General features: G+C 43.2%; 1 protein-coding gene and 1 non-coding gene across 2 annotated transcripts in view; both read right to left on the bottom strand.

Annotated features, from left to right (window-relative positions):
• Positions 1-22,071, bottom strand: part of Nup210l (nucleoporin 210 like) — an 89,346-nt gene that overhangs the window by 5,387 nt on the left and 61,888 nt on the right. Inside the window, exons 28-36 of the mRNA XM_051198925.1 lie at positions 20,192-20,350; positions 18,630-18,721; positions 14,994-15,168; positions 13,529-13,704; positions 10,240-10,457; positions 7,561-7,697; positions 4,969-5,095; positions 3,206-3,355; positions 1,506-1,753 (exon numbers count right to left, since the gene is read on the bottom strand). Of these exons, the coding sequence (XP_051054882.1) occupies positions 1,506-1,753; positions 3,206-3,355; positions 4,969-5,095; positions 7,561-7,697; positions 10,240-10,457; positions 13,529-13,704; positions 14,994-15,168; positions 18,630-18,721; positions 20,192-20,350 (1,482 nt within the window). The remainder of the gene's footprint in view (positions 1-1,505; positions 1,754-3,205; positions 3,356-4,968; positions 5,096-7,560; positions 7,698-10,239; positions 10,458-13,528; positions 13,705-14,993; positions 15,169-18,629; positions 18,722-20,191; positions 20,351-22,071) is intronic.
• LOC127233153 (U6 spliceosomal RNA) lies at positions 6,821-6,927 on the bottom strand. Its single transcript, XR_007835456.1, has one exon. It is a non-coding gene; the product is annotated as a U6 spliceosomal RNA (small nuclear RNA).

Here is a 22,071-nt window from a genome sequence, read left to right as displayed (position 1 = left end):
AGCTCTCTTCCTGCTCTCTGTCATGGCTGTTCCCCCGGGGCTGACAGGACGTTTTCTCTCTCCCTCTTCTCTTCAGCCCTCTCTGTACCTCTTTTCCCGTTCCTCCTCCCTGCTTCCACTTTCTAATAAATCTTCTCACTTAAGCTAAGCTCTGTCTGCCTGGCATGTTTGTCATTAACTCTCCCCCTCTCCCCCCAACCGTCAACCTTCTAGCTTTATCATAACACTGTAGCCCAGGCTGGACTGGAACTCCTTGCAGTCCTGCTTTACCCTCTTGAGTGCTGGGATTATGGGCTCATGACACTATACCTGCCTTTAGACTGAAAGTCTAAAGATTGTTTTTAAAAGTAGCAGTTATGGGGCTGGAGAGATAGTTTAGCAGTTTATAGCCCTGGCTGCTTTTACAGAGGACCCAGGTTCAATTTCCAGCATCCAGATGGCAGGTCACACCTATCTAAAACTCCAGTTCCAGGGGATCTGACACCCTCATACAGACAGACATACATGCAGGCAAAACACTAATGAACATTAAAAAAAAATTACAAAAGTGTTAAAAAATCAATAAAAGTAACAATGATCGGCAAACTTGTACCCAGTCTTGTGAAGAGGAGTTCACCGTTTACTATAAGACTCCAGTGGTTGGCTGGAGAACTGACTTAAGAGGTTAAGAGCACATGCACCCCCCCCCCCCACACACACAGGTAGAGACATACACATGATTAAAAAACAAAAATTTATCTCAAAGTATTTTCCAGTGGTAATTTTAAAAGTCTGTATGCATGCATGTACACGCATGTACACACATGCAGGTGCCCACAGATGCCAGAAGAAGGCATCAGGTTCCCTGGAGTTGGTGTTACAAGAGATTGTGAGCCCTTTGATGTGGGTTCTAGAAACCAAGCTCCAAACTGCTCCTAACTGCTGAGCCATCTCTCCAACCCCCCATAGTAACTTTAATTAGGATACTTAGTAACATTTTTACCCTTGTGATGAGAATGCAAAAACATTTTGCCAATCCCTGTCTCAGTCATGCATAACAGTGCAGGTCCAATAATCCCCAAGATTGGAAGGTGAGGTCCAGAATTCAAGGTGGTACACAGTTTGGAGGTAGTCTGGGTTACACTTTGTCATAAAAGCAAAACAATCTGAGGACTAGAGATGTTCAGTTGGTAGAATATTTGCTACATGCACATGGCTCAGGGTTCCCCATCACAGCATAAGCCCAGTATATTGGCACACTTTTTTATTTTTTGTTTTTCTCTGTGTAGCTCTGACTGTTCTAGAACTCACTCTGTAGAACAGGTTGGCCTTGACCTCAAAGAGACCCACCTAGGGCTCACTTCTTATTTGCAATGCTTGGAAGGTAAAGAGGCAGGAGGACCAGAAATCTTGACTATGTAAGGAGTTCACTGCCAGCCTATTGAGAGTCTTTTGGATAAAGAAGCACCAAAACCTAAATCCCTGTCCCCAGTACTGCTGTCTGTGCCTCAGACATTAACTCGTACCTCCAGGTTCTCAAGAACTCTTTCCACTCCCAGGACTCTGAGATCTCCAGTGTCTTTGTGACTAAGAACCAATTCTGACTGGTTCATGTAAAAGGCAGGGATGAAAGGAATGAGGATTCTTTGCATTCCATTCTTGCTTCGTTCACTGACCAGAGTTGCCCACCCATAGACTGAGGTGTCTGCCACACTGAGGATCTGACGCAACTCCTCTGACTTCTGACGAACTTTGATTAGGCAGACATAGACCCCTGGGGGGAGAAAAAAAAAAAAAAAAGGAAAGACAGGAGGAAGACCCAGAGACTGTATTGAGATAATCAAGTTAGGATGGGAAGAAAAACTGTGAATCCAATTTGAGCATTTAGTAAAGGTACACTAATTATTGACCATTATGGAAAAAATACCAAAGAAAAGGAAAATTGTCCTGGGGGTTAAGCCACAGCTGGACTCAACAGTGCTGTTCTTCCCAGAGAGTCAACATTCAGTGGCTATTAAACGATATGGCCCAAGCAGGTAAGAACTGAGGAGGCAGAATGAATACAAAACCTTTCTGAGTATGGTTCTGATACCCACTATGGAATACATCTTCCCCTAGGCTCCCCTTGGTTGCTGGTGCCCTGCCTTAGAGTGAAAGTGCCATTCCATGTGCGTCTTGTTCTGGAACTTTTGAAAGGGCTATTCAGTGGCATTCAACAGTGTTCTGACTGAACCTTCATTATACCCATGCCATTCAAGCCAAGAGGCCTTGTGTCAAAAGCTCAAATGGTGTAGCACTATCCTGCTTATGCCTCCCCCCCCAAATTTTGTTTGCAAGATTTGAACTAGAGCCTACCCCATGCCAGGTGATCTGATCACTCTACCACTGAGCATCTGTAGCTCTCTTTTTACTTTTGATTTTGAACACAGTCTCACTAGATTTCCCAGATCAACTTGAATGCACTTTGTAGACCAGACAGGCCTTGACTTTGTGATCCTCCTGCCTTAGGCTTCCAAGTAGTAGGATTACAGGTTTATGCTACAAGGCCTAGCAGAATTCTCTCATTGTAGGTTTGTTCATTTATATCAAACCATCGGAATGCTGTACTATTTCTTGTTAATGACATTTTTTGGAATATTCAAACACTGTACTATGTGTTGGAGATAAAAGAATAATCCTGAGCATGATTGCACATACCCTCAATCCCAGCACTCAGGTAGCAAAGGCAGGTGAATCTTTTGAGTTTGAGGCCAGCCTGGTCTACATAGTGATTTCTAGGGCATTAGGGCTACAAAGTGAGACCCTGCCTCAAAAAAAAAAAAAAAAAAAAAAAAAAGACACAATCTAACCTTTCATAGCAAAAAAGGTAAATTATAGGAAAACAGCATGTTCTAGGGGACGTGTTAGAAGTTTGTTGATAAGGGATACAGCTCAGTTGTTACGGAGTTTGCTTAACATGTACAAAGCTCCTAGAGTGATCCCCAGCAGTGCATAAACTGGATATGGTGCAGCTTGCAATCCTAGCCCTCTGGAGGTGGAGGCATCAATTCAAGCTCATTCTTGTTTGAGGCCAGCCAGAGATACATGATACCCCAAAACAAAAACACACAACCCTTTGTTGAACTAGTTGAGAAAGGCTCCAGAAGTAGAGAAAACACAAAGTTCACCAGGAGGGTAACAGTTGCAGAAAAGGGCAAAAGGAAGTTCTTGAGCTGCTGGATAGTACCTCTCTCCATGCTGAACTCTGAGCGAATGTGGAAGACTTTGCTTGCTGGGATGTCTAGTAAAGTATTACTGAACTGCACGTGGCACAGCAGGAGCGTCTCAGGAAGAAGAACTTCTGCAATAGCAGAAGCCTGATTAGGGGTGCAGGACCCTAAGAAGAGAAGTGTTGACAGTTACCGACATGGGTTTGTAAAAAGAAAAATTATGGGGCCTGGAGGGATGGATGACACAGTGCTTAAGAGCTCTTGTTCTTACAGAGAACTGCTGTGCAGTAATTTCATTGTGTGCTGTGAAGATTGTCACTCAGACTGGTTTAATAAAAAGCTGAACAGCCAATAGCTAGGCAGGATTTTCTGAGCAGAGGGAATGCTGGGAAGAAGAAGGGCAGAGACTCAGGGGAAGCATAACATGTAGGAGATGAGGTATAACAAGCCATGAGCTAGTTGGCAGCATGTAAATTGATAAAAATGGATTAATTAAGTTAAAAGAGCTAGCTAAAAGCAAGCCTAAGGTATCAGCCAAACTTTCATAGTTATTAAATCTCCATATCGTGATTTGGGAGCTGGCTGGGAGGTCAGAGAAAGACTAGCTATAGAGGACCTGACTGAGGGACCCAGTGCCCAGTGCCCAGCCTGGGCAGCTCACAACCACACACACATGAATACAAATCTTTTAAAGAAACCTAACATGTCTTTAATCTCAGCGTTCTGGAGGCAGAAGCCAAAGTTCAAGGCCAGACTGGTTTACATTGACAACCACCTGTCAGCTTGGGTTACATAATAAGACTCTCAAAAACAAGCAAAAATTAAAAAATCCCTGAAATCCATTCATTGAGGCTAGGAGTGTGCCTCCACAGTGTGATAGCAGGCACAGGGCCCAGTCTTTGATCTCCAGCACCACAACTAAAGAAAAAAATCCAAACTTTGGTTTGTTTTTCAAGACAGGGTTTCTCTGTAAAAGAGCCCTGGCAGTCCTGGAATTAGCTCTTGTAGACCAGGCTGTCCTTAAACTCACAGAGATCTGCCTGCCTCTGCCTCTTGAGTGCAGGTACCATTGCCACCCAGCTATAAAAATCCAAACTTTAATAATTTTTGAGATCTCATTGATTTCAGTTTATGTGTCAAGATGGAGTTAAGGACTAGAGCAGTGTTTCTTAATCTTCCTAATGCTGTAACCCATTAATACAGTTCCCCATGTTGTGCTGACCCCAACCATAAAGTTATTTTTTTGTTGCTACTTTATAACTGTAATTTTGCTGTTATGTATAGTAATGTAAGACATCTGCATTTTCTGATGGTCTTAGGTAACCCTGTGAAAGAGCTTTTCAATCCCCAAAGGGGCCACAACCCACAAATTGAGAACCACTGGGCTAGAGAGATAGCTTAACATAAGCTCTTCTAGAGGACCAAGTTCAGTTCCCAGCAACCATCTTAAGTGTCTGGCCCCCAAGGGCACCTATATGCATGTTCACATATCCACATATCTACTCATAATTAAAAATAATAAAATGCCTTTATAAAAACTGGAGTCAATTATGATGCAAAATAAAATTTTTTTTGTTTCAGTTTTCTGAGATAAGATCTTGCTGTGTAGCCCAGGGTGTTCTTGAACATGCTGCAATGCTTGTGTCTTAGCTTTTCACATACTAGCATTACAGGTATGTGCTATTATGCAGGCCAACAAAAGGAGACATATTAATCCAAAGGAGTAAAATAATTGAGGGAAGAAAAGGAAGATGGTCATCTTCCTGAAGAAGTTCCTTACCCTTGAGGTTGACATCATTTCTGCCCGTGCTGATGAAGAGTCTGAACACAGTTGCATTGGGGGTATTGGTGAGGTAAGTCTTGAGGTCATAGCTGAGTGTTAATCTTGATGATGCATTGACTACCACCTGTCAGCAAACCGAAGGGAAATCTGTTCCTCTCCATCTTTACCTCTTATAACTTATTTCAACCAGAAGTATCTATTTCATACAGCTACATACTGTCACTCTGATTATTTGAGAAACAAACAAACAAAAATCTGTGTAGGCAAACTTTTCTTTTTCATCTACCAGTTCCCAAATAACTGACATGGAGACAATATTAATTATAACTGTTTGGCTGATAGCTCAGGCTTATTACTAACTAGCTCTTACAACTTAAATTAACCCATTTCTATTAATCTATGTGCTGTCATGTAGCTCATGGCTTGTTACCTCATTTTGTACATGTCCTACTTCCTTTCTGTCTAGTTGGTGTCTCCATCCTTCTTCCCAGTGTCCTTCTAGTCTGGCTCTCCTGCCCAATTTCTTACTGCTTAGTTATAGGCCAGTCAGCTCTTTATTCAATGAGAGTAATACATATTTATAGTATACAAAGATTGTCCACAACATTTCCCCCCTTTTTGTCTAACTAAAAGGGTTTTAGCTTTAACATAGTAAAATTACATACAACAAAAACAGTTATCAATTAGGCAAAAGTGGGTAATGTGGAATTTTCCTTTACCCTATATGAATGTATGCCATCGTGATTAGTTTAATAAAGAAGCTGACTGGGCAATGGCTGAGCAGGATAAGTTTAGACAGGAGAGAAAAACTGAGAATGCTGTGAGAGAGAAGGGTGGCGTCAGAGGCATCTGGAGCAGATGCAGAGAGAGAAGCAAGATGGGCACGCTGTACTGAGAAAAGGTACCAAGCCACGTGGCAGAGCATAGATAAGAAATATGGGTTCATTTAAAAGTAAGAGTTAGCTAGTAACAAGCCTGAGCTATTGGCTGAGCATTTCTAATTGATATTAAATCTTTTGGGAACAGCTTGGGGACTTCTGAAATGATTTTTAAAAATTTTGAAACAGGGTCTCTCTCATGTATCCCCAGCTGGCCTGAATCTCCCTTTATAGCCTAAAATGACTTTGAATTTCTGATATTACAGCCTCCACTTCCACATCCCCAGTGTTGGGATTAAAGACATACCTGGTTTATGTGGTGGTTTATGAACCTGGTTTATGTACCCAGGAATTCATGTTAGTACTCTATCAACTGAGCTACATCCCCAGCCCAGAAGAAGCACTGTTATTGTGAGATAAGGTCTCCCACTGTAGCCCAGGCTGGCCTGAGCCTCACTGTGTAGCTGATGTCCTTGGATTCCACTTTCATCAATCCTGCCTCAACTCCCTGCATGCTGGGATTACAGGCATGTAGCACCATGCTCACAATGATCCATTTAGGATTTAGCTTGTGTGTGAGTGTGGGCACATGCATGCCATGCCACGTGGAGGTTAGAGGACAACTTTCCCAGAGGCAGCTCACTCCTTCCACCTTGTTTTGAGGCAGGATCTCTTGCTTCTGCTGTTAAGAGCATCTGGCAGATTCCTGTCTCACCATTGGAGTGCTGGAACTACACATCAGTCACCACATCTGGCTATTTTCATCAGTTCTGGGTTACCTACTAAGCCATCTCCCTGTTTTCATAGTAGTCTCTCTCTGTCTTTTTTCTTTTGGTTTGAAGGAACCAGTGAATTTCTGAAGGCATTTCCTTACAGTGGTGGCACCTGGCTCAGGACAGCCTGAGGCAGTCTGGCCCTCCCCATGTTGCCTAGATCTCTCAGGATGGGAGTAGAAACAGAAATTTAATCATAAAAATATGGGCTGCGTCCTGAGTTTGTGTGTCACCCTTGTGCAGGGGCCATGCCAGTACTTCCGGTATGGCTCCAGTTTCAGTATATGCACTGCTGCGTGGGGCACACAGTGGCCTCTTAAGATGAAGTCAGATTAGTCAGTCATTCTTCTGCTAAGAATTCTAACTACTTTTCATCAAAAGTACTTTTTTGAAGCTAGGCATGGTGGCTCACTCTTTTAATCGCAGCACTCAGGAGGCAGAGGCAGGCGGATCTCTTGAGTTTGAGGCCAGCCTGGTCTAGACGAGACAGCCAGAGCTACACAAAGAAACCCTGTCTCAAAAAACCAAAATAAATAAATAAATAAATAAATATATATAAATACAATTTAAAAAATGAACTAATGGGTTAATATTTAAGACAGAGCTAGCCAATAAGGAACACAAGTAACAGGCCAACAACTTTACATCTAATATAGCATCTCTGTGTGTTATTTGGGGCTGACGGGGCTCTGGGGCCAGGCTGACGGGAAAACTAATCAAAATAAACTAGCTTTTCTGTTTTGTTTTGTTTTGTTTGGAGTTGCTTGAGGCTGAAGTTAGGTCTTTGTATGCTGGCAAGTGCTCTGTCACTGAAATGTTCCCAAGCCCACTCTTTTAAGGTCTGTTACCAAGTGCACTTCCCTCCTAGGGTGTTTCTGCACGTATAGCCTATGAATGCAGTCACTCTACTCTGTCCAGCTGTGGCCAGTTGGCTGTACCTCTCGAAACGTCTTCACAACTCCAGGGATGTCGTGAAAAATTGTTGCAGTTCCTGGGTTCCTAGCCACTCCTACTCCAGTGACAGTGTCTGTCTGTATAATATTGTTGGTAGAAATTATCCATACCCCAGGCTCACCTAAGACAAGACAAGAGAAAGCACCTGGCTGAAATTTTCAATATAAATTAATGAATTACCTCATTCAAAGTCTCAGTCAGTAGGTGCTCAAGACCACTCTTTTATAAACGTAGATAGCTTTTCTGAACATCTGTTTCTCCTACAGCCACTGATCCTGATCAGTAGCCTTTCCACTTCCTCATCTTTGCTAGTGTGCACTTGGTTGTATCTCAAAATTCCAGATTGCAAAACTAAAGGGTGATCCTGGCACAAGCCCAGCTAAAGAGCCTTCCTTCTGTGGCCAGAGAGATTTACAATTGTGGAACTGTAACTTTCATTACTGACTTTGAAGCAAGCTTGGCTCACAGGCCTTGGAGTATACATTGGTGATTTGCCCTTGGCTGATTAGAACTACCTTTGTAACAAGTCCAGTGTTCTCAGTTAACTCAGCATATCCATAGTTCTCAGAAAAGAGACCAAAACCAAAGTCCTACACCACCCAGCCAGTTAGAGGTGGATGTTTGCAGGAACTCTTCCCTGGGAAGACATAAACTCTTCACCCCCTCCTTATAGGGCACCATTGACAAAATCAAAATCCAACTTGGGAAACTAATATATTTATTGGGCTTACTTCCAGAGCATGGTTAAGAGGTTACAAACAGGAGTACAGGTGACCCCAAAGCTGTCACACTACTGGGGAAATCTTACTCCAGCATAGATGACAACTCATGGACGGAGTCCCTCCTTCAGTTAGCCTTCGGCACCATGTATGTGCTCTAGCACCTTCCAAGACTGGGGGGGGGGGTTGCATGCAATTAGAGCAGCACCACACACAACTAAGTGGGAGTGGCCTTCTCCCCCTTCCCTTCTATGAGGCAACATCAGCAATGAACAGTTCTGATCTCAGGGTCTACTAGAAGCAGTCCTTTGCTCTGACGCAAATGATGGCTGTATGCTTAGAGAACAGTACTCCGTAACAGATGACGTGTCTGTAAAGCCAAAGAATTCACATTTCCTTGTCAAGGAAAAATTTACTTTTATTTTTCAGTGCTAGTGTTTGAACCCAAGGACCGATTTTCTATCATCTTTATTGAACTTAATAGAATCTCTTCCAAGACAAATGTTTTGCTGAACAAAATAGTTTCCAGCTAGCAAGATGGCTTGGCTCAGATGATACAAGCACTTGCTGTGCTAGCCTGATGACCTGAGTTTGATTCCCTGATTCCCCAGGGGAAGGAAAGAACCAACTCCATAAAGCTGTCCTCTGACCTTCATATTTGTGTTGTGGTACACACACACACACACACACACACACACACACACACACACACACTCACCATACAAACTTGCCATAGTAATCTACTGGACATTAAATTAGGTTGTGACTGTTACTGCCTCATAGAATAGCATATAGATATTTGTTTCCCAGAACTAAAGTTTCATTGTCTCTTTTCTTTCTTGTATTTTATCTATTATTATAATTTTAAATATTTTTAGATTTTTAAACTTTGTGTATGAATGTTCTGCCTATATGCATGCATATATATATATATATATATATATATATATATATATATATATATGTACCACATGTGTGCCTGTTGCCCGTGGAAGTCAGAAGAGGGAGTATACAGATGGCTGTGAGCCACCATGTGTGTACTGGGCATTGAACCCAGGTCCTATCAAAAATAAGAAGTGCCCTTCACCACGGAGCCTTCTCTCTACTCCAGCTTTTATTTATTTATTTATTTATTTATTTATTTATTTATTTTTGGTTTTTTGAGACAGGGTTTCTCTGTATAGGTTTGGAGCCTGACCTGGAACTAGAGCTCTGTAGACCAGGCTGGTCTGGAACTCAGAGAGATCCACTGAGTGCTGGGACTAAAGGCATGCGCCACCAACACCCGGCAAGCTTTTATCATTATCATTATTATTATTTTTATTATTGTTATTATTTTGGTTTTTCTAGACAGGATTTCTCTGTGGCTTTAGGAACTGTCCTGGAACTAGCTCTGTACACTAGGCTGGTCTCAAACGCAGCTTTTATTATTCTTAACCTAATAGTTACCTTCCTTCAAAATCTGAGATGAAGACACAGTGCCCTAGATTATCTACTTTACATAATATAAAATTGTGTCCAGTAGCCAGTTGGTAATGCTATTAGTCGACTTCTAATTGGCCATTGAGGAAAAATGGTCACATGGCTGAGAATTATCAACTAATATGACAAACCATCAAACACTATGGGCCATCAAGAAGGCTCAGCAGGTAAGGGCTCCTGCCTAATGACCTGAGTTCAGTTCTTGGGGCACGAATGGTAAAAGATGAGAACTAACTCACCCAAGTTGTTCTTGTCCTCATACTCAAGTAAATAAAATGTCATAAGAAATAAAAATAAATAAATACTTTGGAGAGGTGGGGGGAAGGGTCTTACTATGTAGCCCTGGTTGTTCTGGAACTCATGGAGCTCTGCCTTCCTTTCCTAGTGCTGGGATTAAAGGCATGCACTACCACCACACCTGACAAAACCGTCTTTTGTCTGGTTAAGTAGAAGTGTACCTACCATGCTGATTGACGAGGTGGGTGCTGAAGCAGATGACATCTCCAACAAAGGTAAGCTTGGTATCTGGCTCAATGGCATGTTCTACAGCAACAGGAATATAATCTGCCATGCCAGGATGCCTTTGGTCCCAAAGTCCCACAACTGTCACCCCTCTATTCACAGCTTGGGCCATATATGTATAGTTTCTGTTTCCTGGTCCAATAAGCAGCAAATCATCTCTGAAATGAGACGCAAAAGGAAGGAATGTCTAAAAAGTACATCTAAGCATGTAATTCAGTGGGAGGGTGGAAGGGTGTTTAGCCAGCATGCAGAAGGCCCCAGTTGCCAGTGAAAATCAGTAAGAAACAGAGTCTCAGAAGCTGGGTGTGGTGGCACACTCTTGTGCGCCCAGCGTCCACAACACCCAGTTCAAACCAGCTTGGGCTACATACAGTAAGTACCAGGCTGGCCAGAGCTAAAAGAAAGACCCTGTCACAAACAAACAGAAACAAACAGACAATTTTTTGTTGTTGTCGTTTTGTTTTTGTTTTTTAAGTCAGGGTTTCTCTGTGGTTTTGGAGCCTGTCCTGGAACTAGCTCTTATAGACCAGGCTGGTCTTGAACTCACAGAGATCTGCCTGTCTCTGCCTGTCGAGTGCTGGGACTAAAGGCGAGCACCACCACCATCCAGCGAGACAAACAATTTTTGTAAAGAGAAAAAACTGAGGGAAGAGATGTTAACACAGGTTTGTTTTAAAGTTCTTATTGTCTTAAAGTTCTTCATTTTCTTTTTTTTTTTTTTAACGTTTTATTTATTAATTGTGCATACAGTGTTCTGTCTGCATGTATGCCTGCAGGCCGGAAGAGGGCACCAGATCTCATTACAGATGGTTGTGAGCTACCATGTGGTTGCTGGGAATTGAACTCAGGACCTTTGGAAGAACAGCCAGTGCTCTTAACCTCTGAGCCATCTCTCCAGCCCCAAGCTCTTCATTTTCTTTTAAAGTTTTTATCATGTGTGATGGGCCCATGTATGCCACAACACATGTGTGGTAGTCAGAGGACAATTTTTGGGAGTCAGTTCTGTCCTTCCATGATTTGGGACCTAGAAATTGAACTTGGGTCATCAGACTTGGCATCCAGGGCCTGCTTGAGCCACCTCATTGGCCCTGTTAGTTTGTCAACAGATGGTCTTATGTAACCCTGGCTCTCCTTGGCCCTGAATGCAGCTCAGCACAGCCCTCAATTTCTGATCCTCTTGCCTCCACCTCTCAAATGCTAGGACCATGGGTAAGGACTACCATGCTTAGCTATTCATGTTGTTTTGTTTTTCTTGATTTATTATTCTACCCAGTCTGGCCTCAATCCTTCTGCTTAATCTCCTAAATGATGAACAGACACACTTAGTTCTTCCTAACAACAAGTTTTTTGTATGTTTGTACAGCTTTATTTATTTATATTATGTATACAGTTTTCTGCCTGCATGCCAGACGAAGGCACCAGATCTCATTACAGAAGACTGTGAGCCACCATGCAGTTGCTGGGAATTGAACCCAGGACCTCTGAAAGAACAGCAAGTGTTGTTAACCTCTGAGCCATCTCTCCAATCCTGTTTGTTTTTTTGTTATTGTTTTTTCTTTAAAGACAGTGTCCCCTGTGCTCTAGGGGACTTGTCCATTCCCCCTTCTGTGAGGGACTTTATATGAATCTCTTAGAACACACCTTGTATCCTAGTTCCTCTGGTGGTGTGAATTATAGGCTGGTGATCCTTTGCCTTAACGTAGAGACAGGAGAGAAGTCCTAGTTCCTACTTCAAATGACCTGACAGATCTACATGACCCCACCTGGATAGCATTGCCCTATATGTGGAATTGGGGTGGAGGGGATGGGAGGGGAGGGTGTGAGGGGGTAGAGAGGGTAAAAGGAAGGGAGGGAGGGAGGAAGGGAGAGGGAACTGGGATCGACATGTGAAATAATAAATTAAATAAAAAATTAAATAAATAAATAAAAAAAGACAGAGCTAGCCAATAAGAAATGCTAGTAACAGGCTAACAGCTTTATATGTTTAAAAAAAAAAAAAAAAAAAAAAAAAAAAAGACAGTGTCCCACTCTGTAGCTCTAGCTGTCCTGAAACTCACAGAGATCCACCTGCCCCTCTCTGGAGTGCTGGAATTAAAGGTTTTGCCACCACACCTGGTCACCATAAAGCTTTTTTGTGTTGTTGTTTGAGACAGTTTCATGTAGTGTAGGCCAGCCCAGTCTCAAACTCCTATGTAGTTGAGGATGCCACTGAATTCTTGACCCCTGCTTCCGTTTCCCAATAGCTGTGCTGGGATTATAGGAGTGTGTCATAACATCTGGTTTGAATCAAGCTATTTTATTTTTTAAACAAAGTGAAAGAAGATTTATTAGGAAAAACAATAAATAATTCCCAAGAGGCAGAGGCAAGTGGGTTTCTGCAAGTTCAAGTCCAGTCTGGTCTACAGAATGAGTTCCAGGATAACCAGGGCCACACGGATAAACCTTGTCTTGAAAAACAAACAAACAAATCTTTTATTTTGCTTTATTTATGTATGTATGCTCTCAGAGGCCAAAGAAGGCATTGGAGCTTCTGGAACTGGAGTCACATGTGGTTGTGACTTTTCCAGTGTGGATGCTGGGAACTGAATTCAGTTCTCTGCGAGCGCTTATAGCTGAGCCAATTCTCAAGCCTGTTTTGATTTTTGGAGAGAGTTTCAGTTTGTTGTTCAAGCTGGCCTGGAACTTCCTTGATCTCATGGCAATCCTCCTGTGTCAGTTTTGTAAGTACTGTGATTACAGGCACCAAGTCCAGCTGACAATCTCTCTCTCTCTCTCTCTCTCTCTCTCTCTCTCTCTCTCTCTCTCTCTCTGTGTGTGTGTGTGTGTGTGTGTGTGTAACTGAGGATTAAACCAAATGCTTTGCATATTTGTAAATGTTAGGAGTGTTCTATCTCTTAGCTATATCCCTAATCATCCCTCAGCCCCCTCTGCCTCAAAACAGGGTCATACTCTGCAGCCCACCTTGTAGGTCACTCTGTAGCCCACATTGGCCTGGAACTCATTGCTATGCATTGAGCTCAGGCTGTCTTTGAGACTGAGATATTTTTCCCATTTTACTTATTACAGGGATGTGCCACCACACATGGCCCCTTTTAATTTTGAGAAAAGAAATATAGATCAGATTACAAGTTCCAAGTGTAAGAGGGATCTGCTGAACCTGCTGTAGAACATGGACTTGACTTGTAAGGTTTCTACCACGGTGCCAACAACACCCCTTTGCCTTCCATACCTGTTCAGAGCCATATAAAGTCGAGTATTGTGGGTGTGGAATTTCTCTCCAATGTTATTATAAAACTCAACAATAAAGGTGAGAGACATGCCCAAGGGAAAGGCTGATAGGGTCCTTCCTTGGGCTGTGTATAGCTTGGGGTAGCTGCTCATTCGAAGGTATGTCACTGGTGCTACCTGTGGGAGACAAAACCCACTGGTACAGGGACTGTAGCACTGAAGAAGAGCTGTTGTCACACTCTACAGTCTGTAGTCAAGGCCACAAGCGAGTGTGTGTGCGCGTGCGTGTGGGGACCAGAGGACAGCGCTCTGCTGTTGAACCCTGCCTTCCGATCTTGACCAGGCCTCCCCACTGCTGTGTAAGTCAGGCTAGCTGACACCTGAGCATCTGCCTCCCATTTTTTTGTAGGCCACTGGGATCACACACACTTGCATGGCTCTTCTGTGGGTTATGGAGATTGAACTCAGGCTTGCACCCATACTCTTATCCACTGAGCCACTTTCCCAGCCCCAGGATTCCATCGTAGAAAAGAGCTTTTCACTTGACATGCTTGTAGCAAAAGGAATACGACTGTACAGGCAATGGCTAACTCATTACCCAAGCTGCTAGGTGAAGAGAAGCTGAGTGTAGTTAGTCTGCTCTCTTCAGAGTGTTGGGATCTATCACTAAGTGACTGGTTATGAGGAACACAGTAGATTTCCCCCATGGTATGAAGGCTACTCTACATAAGGGAAATACCACCTGATGCCAGTTTATCGCTTCATAGCTTTATGTAGCTTCCTTCTCAGTTACATGCACCCCACACAGTTCTTATAGTAGTGAAAAGAGGTGATGCGCACAGCAGGACTAGTATGTGGGCTGGGATACAGTTTATCTCCAATGCCTACAAGATTCTTGTTAGATTATCATGCCTTGCAGGCCTTTTCTACGTTTGACCTTAGGCTGAAGACCAAGAAGCATTCTGAGGCCCCTTTCCACTCTAAAATGTTTATTTTATATCACAGATATTTTTTTATTCTGGAGATTCAGTTTCACTCTGCAGCCCATGCTGGCCTTGCAGTAATCCTCCTGCCTCAGCTTCCAGAGAGCTGGGGCTGAAGTCATGAACCACCACACTCAGCTTCAAAGACAGGTTCTGATAGAAGCAGTTTTACAGGTGGCTCTCTTGCCCCTCTTGGCGAGGCTGGTGGGAAGACAGTCACACCAATGTGAGGCTAATCCCTCTCCGCAGAGCAGCTCCCTGTGCTGCTCTGAAGCCGTGTCAGGGTCTGCTCTTACAGAGTCACTGTCTTCTAGACAAGCTCCTGGTTCCCAGGAGGACATTGCCTTTCAGGGCCAGGGCCTTCCATCTACTTAGTTATATTTATTTATTTATTTATGTATTTGTAGGGTTTTGAGGTGCTTTTGCATTGCTAGGCAAGCGCTCTACTACTCCAATATTTTATCAATTTAGTCCCTGACTTACCTGAACTCCAGTTATGGTTGTTTGATTGACTCCAAAAGGTTCTATAGACGTGACTTCTAATACTGCAGAGCCTGCAATGGATCCAGACCTTAGGAGCCCTTGGCCATCTTCTTCAATGACAGAGGAGTTAGGGAAACACTTGAGAACGCGTGAACTTACAAAGGCTGCGCCTTCTCTAGGAGATAAACAGAACAAGTAGGGGCCCTCTTGGGAGCCCTGTCTGATCAGAGGGAAAGATGTGAAGGCTGACAAGACTAAGATGAGTGTGTTGGCTCACCTGTACTTCTGGCATTGACGGCAGAGGCAAGAGAATTGCCATGAGTTTGAAATCAGCCCAATCCATAGAGTGAACTCCAGGCTAGCTTGGGCTATTCAGGGAAATCCTGTCTTAGAAAACTAAAAACTTAAAAAACAGTTTTGAGAACCACTGTTGGAATCTGTGCTCTGGGATTGATTGTATTCTCCACATTGTATGTTCCTCAGGCAGAGCCAGCCTGATGGTGTAGGCTTTTCAACTTTTCCCCTTCCTCCCCCAATTCCACACCCTGTCTTCCCTCCTTCCCTTTCTCCTTTTCTTCCTGTTTGTACTCTTAAAATTTTTACATTTTAAACCTTATTATAAAAGTTGAGGAGCTGGGTGAGGTAGTACACATCTTTAATCCCATCACGGGAAGATAAAGACAGGTTGATCTCCAGGAGTTCACGGTCAGCCTGGTCTACTTTGTGAGTTCCAAGACAGCCAGAACTACATACTGAGACTTTGTCTCAAAAACAACAACAATGGAGACTGGAGAGATGGCTCAGGGTTTAAGATTACTGGTTGCTCTTCCAGAGGACCCAGATTCAATTCTTAGCACCCACATGACAGCTCACAACTGTCTGTAACTCAAGTTCCAGGGGATTGGATACCCTCTCCTGTTTCACAGAATCCTGCATGCATGAAGGGCACAAAAGCGTATACAACTATATACATGTATATATAAAAATAAAGATAAACAAACAATAAAAAAAAAGCTGGGTGGTGGTGCATACCTTTAATCCTAACACTCAGGAGGCAAAAGCAGGTGAATCTCTATAAATCTGAGGCCAGCCTGGTCTACATAATGAGCTCTAGGAAACATAGAGAGATCTTGTCTCAAAAACCTAAAACCAAACCAAAAAACTAATGCCCTCCTCCCAAAAAGATGCAAATTAAAAAAAAAAACATACACCAAAAGTAACTAGACCCAAAGATTTTAAGGCAAGGTCTCATGTAGCCCAGGCTGGCTCACTGTGTAGCCCAATATTAACTTGAACACCTGATTATCCCTCCACCTTCCCAGTGCTGAGATATGCAGGTATGAGCCACCATGCCCAACCCCACTGCCTCCCATAGTCTCATGTATTCCAGGATGACCTTAAACTTCTCATCTAACCAAGGATGACCTTGGAAAATTCCTGATCTTCATGTCTTATCTTAGATTTCTACTGCTGTGGGGAAACACCATGACCAAAAGCAACTTAGGGAGGAAAATGTTCATTTGGCTCACACTTCCAGTGACCGTCCATCACTGAGGGAAGCCAGGGAAGGAACTCAAACAGGGCAGGAACCTGGAGGCATGAGCTGATGCAGAGGCCGTGGAGGGTGCTGCTTACTGGCTTGCTCCTCATGGCTTGCTCAACTCTCTTTTCTATAGAACCCAGGACCACCAGCCCAGGGATAGCACCACCCACAATGGGCTTGGCCCTCCTACATTAATCATTAAGTAAGAAAATTCCCCACAGGTTTGCCTACAGCCACACATGGAGGCATTTTCTCAACTGAGGTTCCCTCCTCTCAGATGACTCTAGTTTGTGTCAAGTTTACATAAAATTAGCCAGCACATGTCTCCTATCATGCATGCTGGGACTACGGACATATACCACAAACTGCAGGCCTATACTTTTCTCTTTAAAAATCAAGTCATGGTGCATATTAGAAAATTATTTGGACAAAATAACTGAAAATATTGGGCTGGAGATATGGCTCAGGGGTTAAGAGCACTGGCTGCTCTTCCAGGGGACACGTTCAATTCCCAGCAACCACATGACAGCTCATAAGTGCCTGTACCTCCAGTTTCAAGAGATCTGACACCTTCACACAGACAAAACAAGAACATGCATGAAATAAAAATAAGTATTAAAAAATGAAAACATATTTAAACAAATACCCATATGAGTGGTATCCGTAGCATCACTGCTCACAGCTGTCATTACAACACTTAGGGAGCTGGGGAGGAGGGTCAAAATGTTGAGTTCCCTCCAAACACACATGGGAAGTCAGGCATGGTGGTATTCCTGGCACTGAGGAGGGAGATGTAGGAACATCAGGGGTCCTTGGTCACCTCAGTTACATGAGGGTTAGTGTGGGCTCTGTGAGCCCTTAGTTAAATACATAAATAAAAGAAAGAAAGAAAGGGAGAAAGAAAAAAGGTTATTTTTGGGATAGTGAAATAACTAATTTGGGTAAAAGTGTTTGACACAAGAGCCCAACTTGTGTTTGAGCCTAGGATCCCATCAGGGGAGGAGAGAATTGACTGCTAAAGGTTGAACGCTGTCCTCCACATGCTCACTGTGGCTTGTGCTTGGACATGGACACACACACTCACTCACACACATGCTCATACATACACACACACACTCATACATACACACACATGCTCATACATACACACACACTCACACACATACATACACACACATTCATTCACACACATATACACTCATACACACATATATATACATACACTCATACATACACATACATACACACACACACACACACACATACACACACTCTTACCCACAGTCACATGGTCATAAACTCACACACATACACACATATACATACACTATCATACACTCCCACACTCACAAACTCACACACATATACATGCAATAATAAGTAAGCCTTTTGGTTATTTATTTATTTTGGTTTTTTGAGACAGGGTTTCTCTGTGGCTTTGGAGGCTGTCCTGGAACTAGCTCTGTAGACCAGGCTGGGAACTTACTTTGTAGACCAGGCTGGTCTTGAACTCACAGAGATTCACCTGCCTCTGCCTCCCAAGGAGTGGGATTAAAGTCGAGTGCCACCATACCTGGTCCTTTTGGCTATTTCTATGTTATACGAATTATTTCATCTCTGAAAAATTGTCAGGTTAAAAAGATCAGTTACTAGTAAATGGTAGCTCTTTCCACATGCAATTGAAGACATTTGAAATGTGTTTAAAATTATCACTAACATGTCACCTTGTTGAGATGGGGTCTCTTGCTTTTTGTTTTTGCTGCTGCACTTCCTCCTTTGAGCCACGTTTGCTTTTCACTTGGTTCTGGGGTTGAACTCAGGCCACCAGGCTTGTGCCCTCAGCACTGTAATGAACTGAATGTCTCGCCATCTTGCCAGCCCTTCAAGTTCATTTATACACACACACTCTTGAATGGACGGACAGGCTGACAGAGGGGGCCAGAGGACAATTTTGTACTTTGAGTTCCAGTGGCTTTCAGGGCAGGGTCCAGCAGACCCAGCTGCTGAGCTTGCCTCTCCAGCACCCCGTTCACACGTGTGACATCTTACCAAGGTTCCCTCAAGTCAGAGCCTGCTTCCTGCCTCTCCCTTACCGGTTGGTGTGGAGCTTGAGCTGAGAATTCATAGGCATCAGAATCTGCTCGGGTTGGCAGCCTGAGTAGAAAAGTTGGAGTTTCTCAAACACCTATAGACAGAAAATAATTGTCCCTCATTTCAGGAAAAGACAAGTCATTTCAGGACAATCCAATGGGGACTGAGTGTTGAACATGCGATAACTACAAGACAACAGTCTGCCCGATTTCTAATTAGTCTAAACATTGCACCATACTCCTCCCTAAAACAAGCCAGGTACTTGCTGCTACATACAGGTCAGTTTAGAGTTTACATCTAAAGCTGGGCTAGTGGCACACACCTGTAATCCCAGCACTCAACTGGCAGAGACGGTAGCAGAGTCTGTGATGAGGCCAGCCTGGTCTATATAGAGAGTTCCAGAACAGACAGGACTACATAGAGAGACCCTGTCTCATTCATTCTCTCATATATATGAATTTAATTTTATATATAATTAAAATTAACATTAATATACATTATGTATTATTAAAACAATATGTTATTTAAAAATATTTTTTCACAGCTCTATTCCTGAAGTACTGGCCATGTTGCAAATCCATTGCTACAGCCTCTGTGGTAGATTTAAAGTCACCTTGAGACCCAGTGACCCAGTTTTAATCTGCTCACTGAACTGAGGTCTGGAGCAGACTCTTCTACTGAGTCAGCAGAGGTGCACTCTGCTCTTCTGTTCCCCATTTAAGTGTCCTCTCCATGTATTACACTGAATCAAGGGGCCAGGAACAAAACAAAGGGAAGATTGTTTAGTTTTGATTTATTTACTTATTAACTGATTGAACATGGTTTTTGTTTTTGTTTTCCAGACAGGGCTTTTCTTAGAATTTGCTTTGTAGACCAGAAATTAAAGGCATGTGCCACCACCTCCCAGTGAACTTTTTTCTTTGTTTTTTGACACAGGGTTTCTCTGTGTAGCTTTGGAGGCTGTCTTGGAACTCACTCTGTAGATCAGGCTGGACTTGAACTTACAGAGATCCACCTGCCTCTGCCTCCTCAGTCCTGAGTCCTGGGATTAAAGGCATGCACCACCAACGCCCTGCTGAACTTTTTTTTTACTTTCAGTTTTTAGGTTTTTGGTTTTTTTTTTTTTAACACTGTGTGTGTGTGTGTGTGTGTGTGTGTGTTCCACATATGAGCAAATGCATGTGTCTGCCACTGTGTTTGTGTAGAGGTCAGAGGACACTTTCTTCAGTTTAAGTGACAGGACACCTTTTTAGAGTTGGTTCTCTACTCCAGCTGTGTTGAGGCAGTATTTCTCTTGTTCCTGTCTTGCCACTGTTAGTGCCAGCCCAGAGCCTTATCCTTATGCGGCCCTAGGATTCCGGATGTGTAGCACCATACCTGCCTTTCTACATAGGTTCTAGGAATCAAATTCTGCTTCTCAGGCTTCTGCAGCAAGCACTTTGCCTTCTGAGCATCTCTGCAGCCCCCATTCAGTTAGAGCTTAGTGACAGTGGCAGAATGGAGCTGTGCCCACAACACAGCTTCTGGGTTTACAGAAATGGGAGTTAGGTGGTCGGTTGCTTACCAGGATCTGAATCTCATCAGACAGTTCCAGCACACTCCCCTCAAAATGCCCGAAGGAGCTGTTCTCACTGCGGACAGTGACCTTGATCGTGGTTCTGCCCGCTGCTTTTGTATGAACGATCATGGCAAAGTTGTTCTCAGCTGGAAGTTGCAGAAACACCTAGACAGTGAAGGGTTGAAAAGCAGTCATGGGGGCTGGGCTGCAGGCTCTGTGCTCGCTTCTCATGGAGGGAGCCCTGGGTTCCATCCCAGGCACCACATACAGGGGAGTGAGTGCTCAGCAGGTCTATAATCTTGGTACTCAAAGCTGCGAAGGAGGAGGATCAAGAGTTGAAGGTAGAGCCCAGTGATGGTGGCACACACCTTTGATACCAGCACTTGGGAGGCAGAGGCAGCTGCATCTCTGAGTTAGAGGCTAGCCTGGTCTACAGAGTGAGTTCCAGGACAGCCAGGGCTATACACAAGAGATCCTGTCTCAGAGAGAGAGAGAGAGAAACAGAGAGAGAGAGAGAGAGAGAGAGAGAGAGAGAGAGAGAGAGAGAGAGAGAATAAAAACAGTAAACCACAAAAAACAAAACAAAACAAAACAAAAAAACAAAAAACAGTAAACCACCCACTGAAAGAGTAGCATCTCCCAGTCTGCTGCTTTCTTACACTTCAGGGAAGGTGATCAAATCCTCCCAGCTGCAGAGCATCTGTATCCACCTCAGGAAAGACAGCAAGGAGCAAAGAAAGCAAAGAGCAAAAGAGAATAAGTGGGCAGGGTCTGTCTTTTAAAGGGGTCCTTGGCACCTGGGTGCAGACTATGGAACCTTGGGCTGACCAGAGTACCGCCTGCGTGCATTCTGCCAGGTGACAGAGGCAGGCCAGAATAATGCCTGAACCCTTACAGTATGGATGGGAAAGGTATGGTTAGGCTGGGATATAGGTAGATTTACATGATTTCTAGTGTACTACCTTTTGCAACTTTTAGCTATAGGTAACTTAAATTGCTAGATCCTTGATAACTTACATTGTTAGATCCTTGTATGTTGACTGTTTTGGGTCTTCTTTCTGTTTACAATGTTTTGCACACAAACATAAAACTATCTTGGTGTATATATATTTTGTATATTGATACAACTTATGATGTTTTATCATATTGCACTTTAAATTTCTACCTCTAGTCAGGACATTTTAGCTCTATCTCTGTTAGTGAGAAATATATATGTATGTATATAGTTACATTTTTTTTGAAGTCTTTGTCCTTGCTAAATTATTCTGGGAAGCTTCAGCCATTGTACAACTAGGTCCCTGAGAATTAGAGCTATTTTCACCCACATTTCTTAAACGTAGGAGATTAGTCAGACATAGATTTTGATCATTAAACACTTCATAGGCCTGCAGAATATGGCATTTAAATGTTTTAATATTAGTACTCTGTTGACATGAGACACAATTGCTCCCGACAGCACCAAGCTATTCCCAATTATATGTTGGGCACTGATGTCGCTCCTTCTGCAGTCCATTCTCTCCTTGGCTAATGGCTTCTTGGTCAAAGAACTGCCCCCAATTTGACTGCTGACTTTGGACATGCTGTTCTACTATGCTTGCAGGAGACAAACTTAGAACATTGCTAAACCTTGCCAAGTCAGGGTAAGACAGCCTTTCTACCTCCCTGCTTCTGTGTTGGTCAGTCAGATACTCTAGGCCTTAGCCAAAGATGCTGCTGTGAGACTTTGGGTGACTGTCCAGGTAGCCTGCTGTTTCTGTCTTTGCTGTACCATTTGGAAGCCGTTCACCTGCACTACTTCTCTACCCTAGTATCGTTATCTTTCTTCTCGGGTCTTTGATGATGAGGTTGAAGACTGTCACAATTATTATTCTCTCTTCCCAGTTAGA

This window comes from Phodopus roborovskii, unplaced genomic scaffold, assembly GCF_943737965.1.
Source record: "Phodopus roborovskii unplaced genomic scaffold, PHOROB, whole genome shotgun sequence".
NCBI lineage: Eukaryota > Metazoa > Chordata > Mammalia > Rodentia > Cricetidae > Phodopus > Phodopus roborovskii.
The sequence above is the reverse complement of the archived record's forward strand: the minus strand, read 5'-3'. Positions and strand labels throughout refer to the sequence as shown.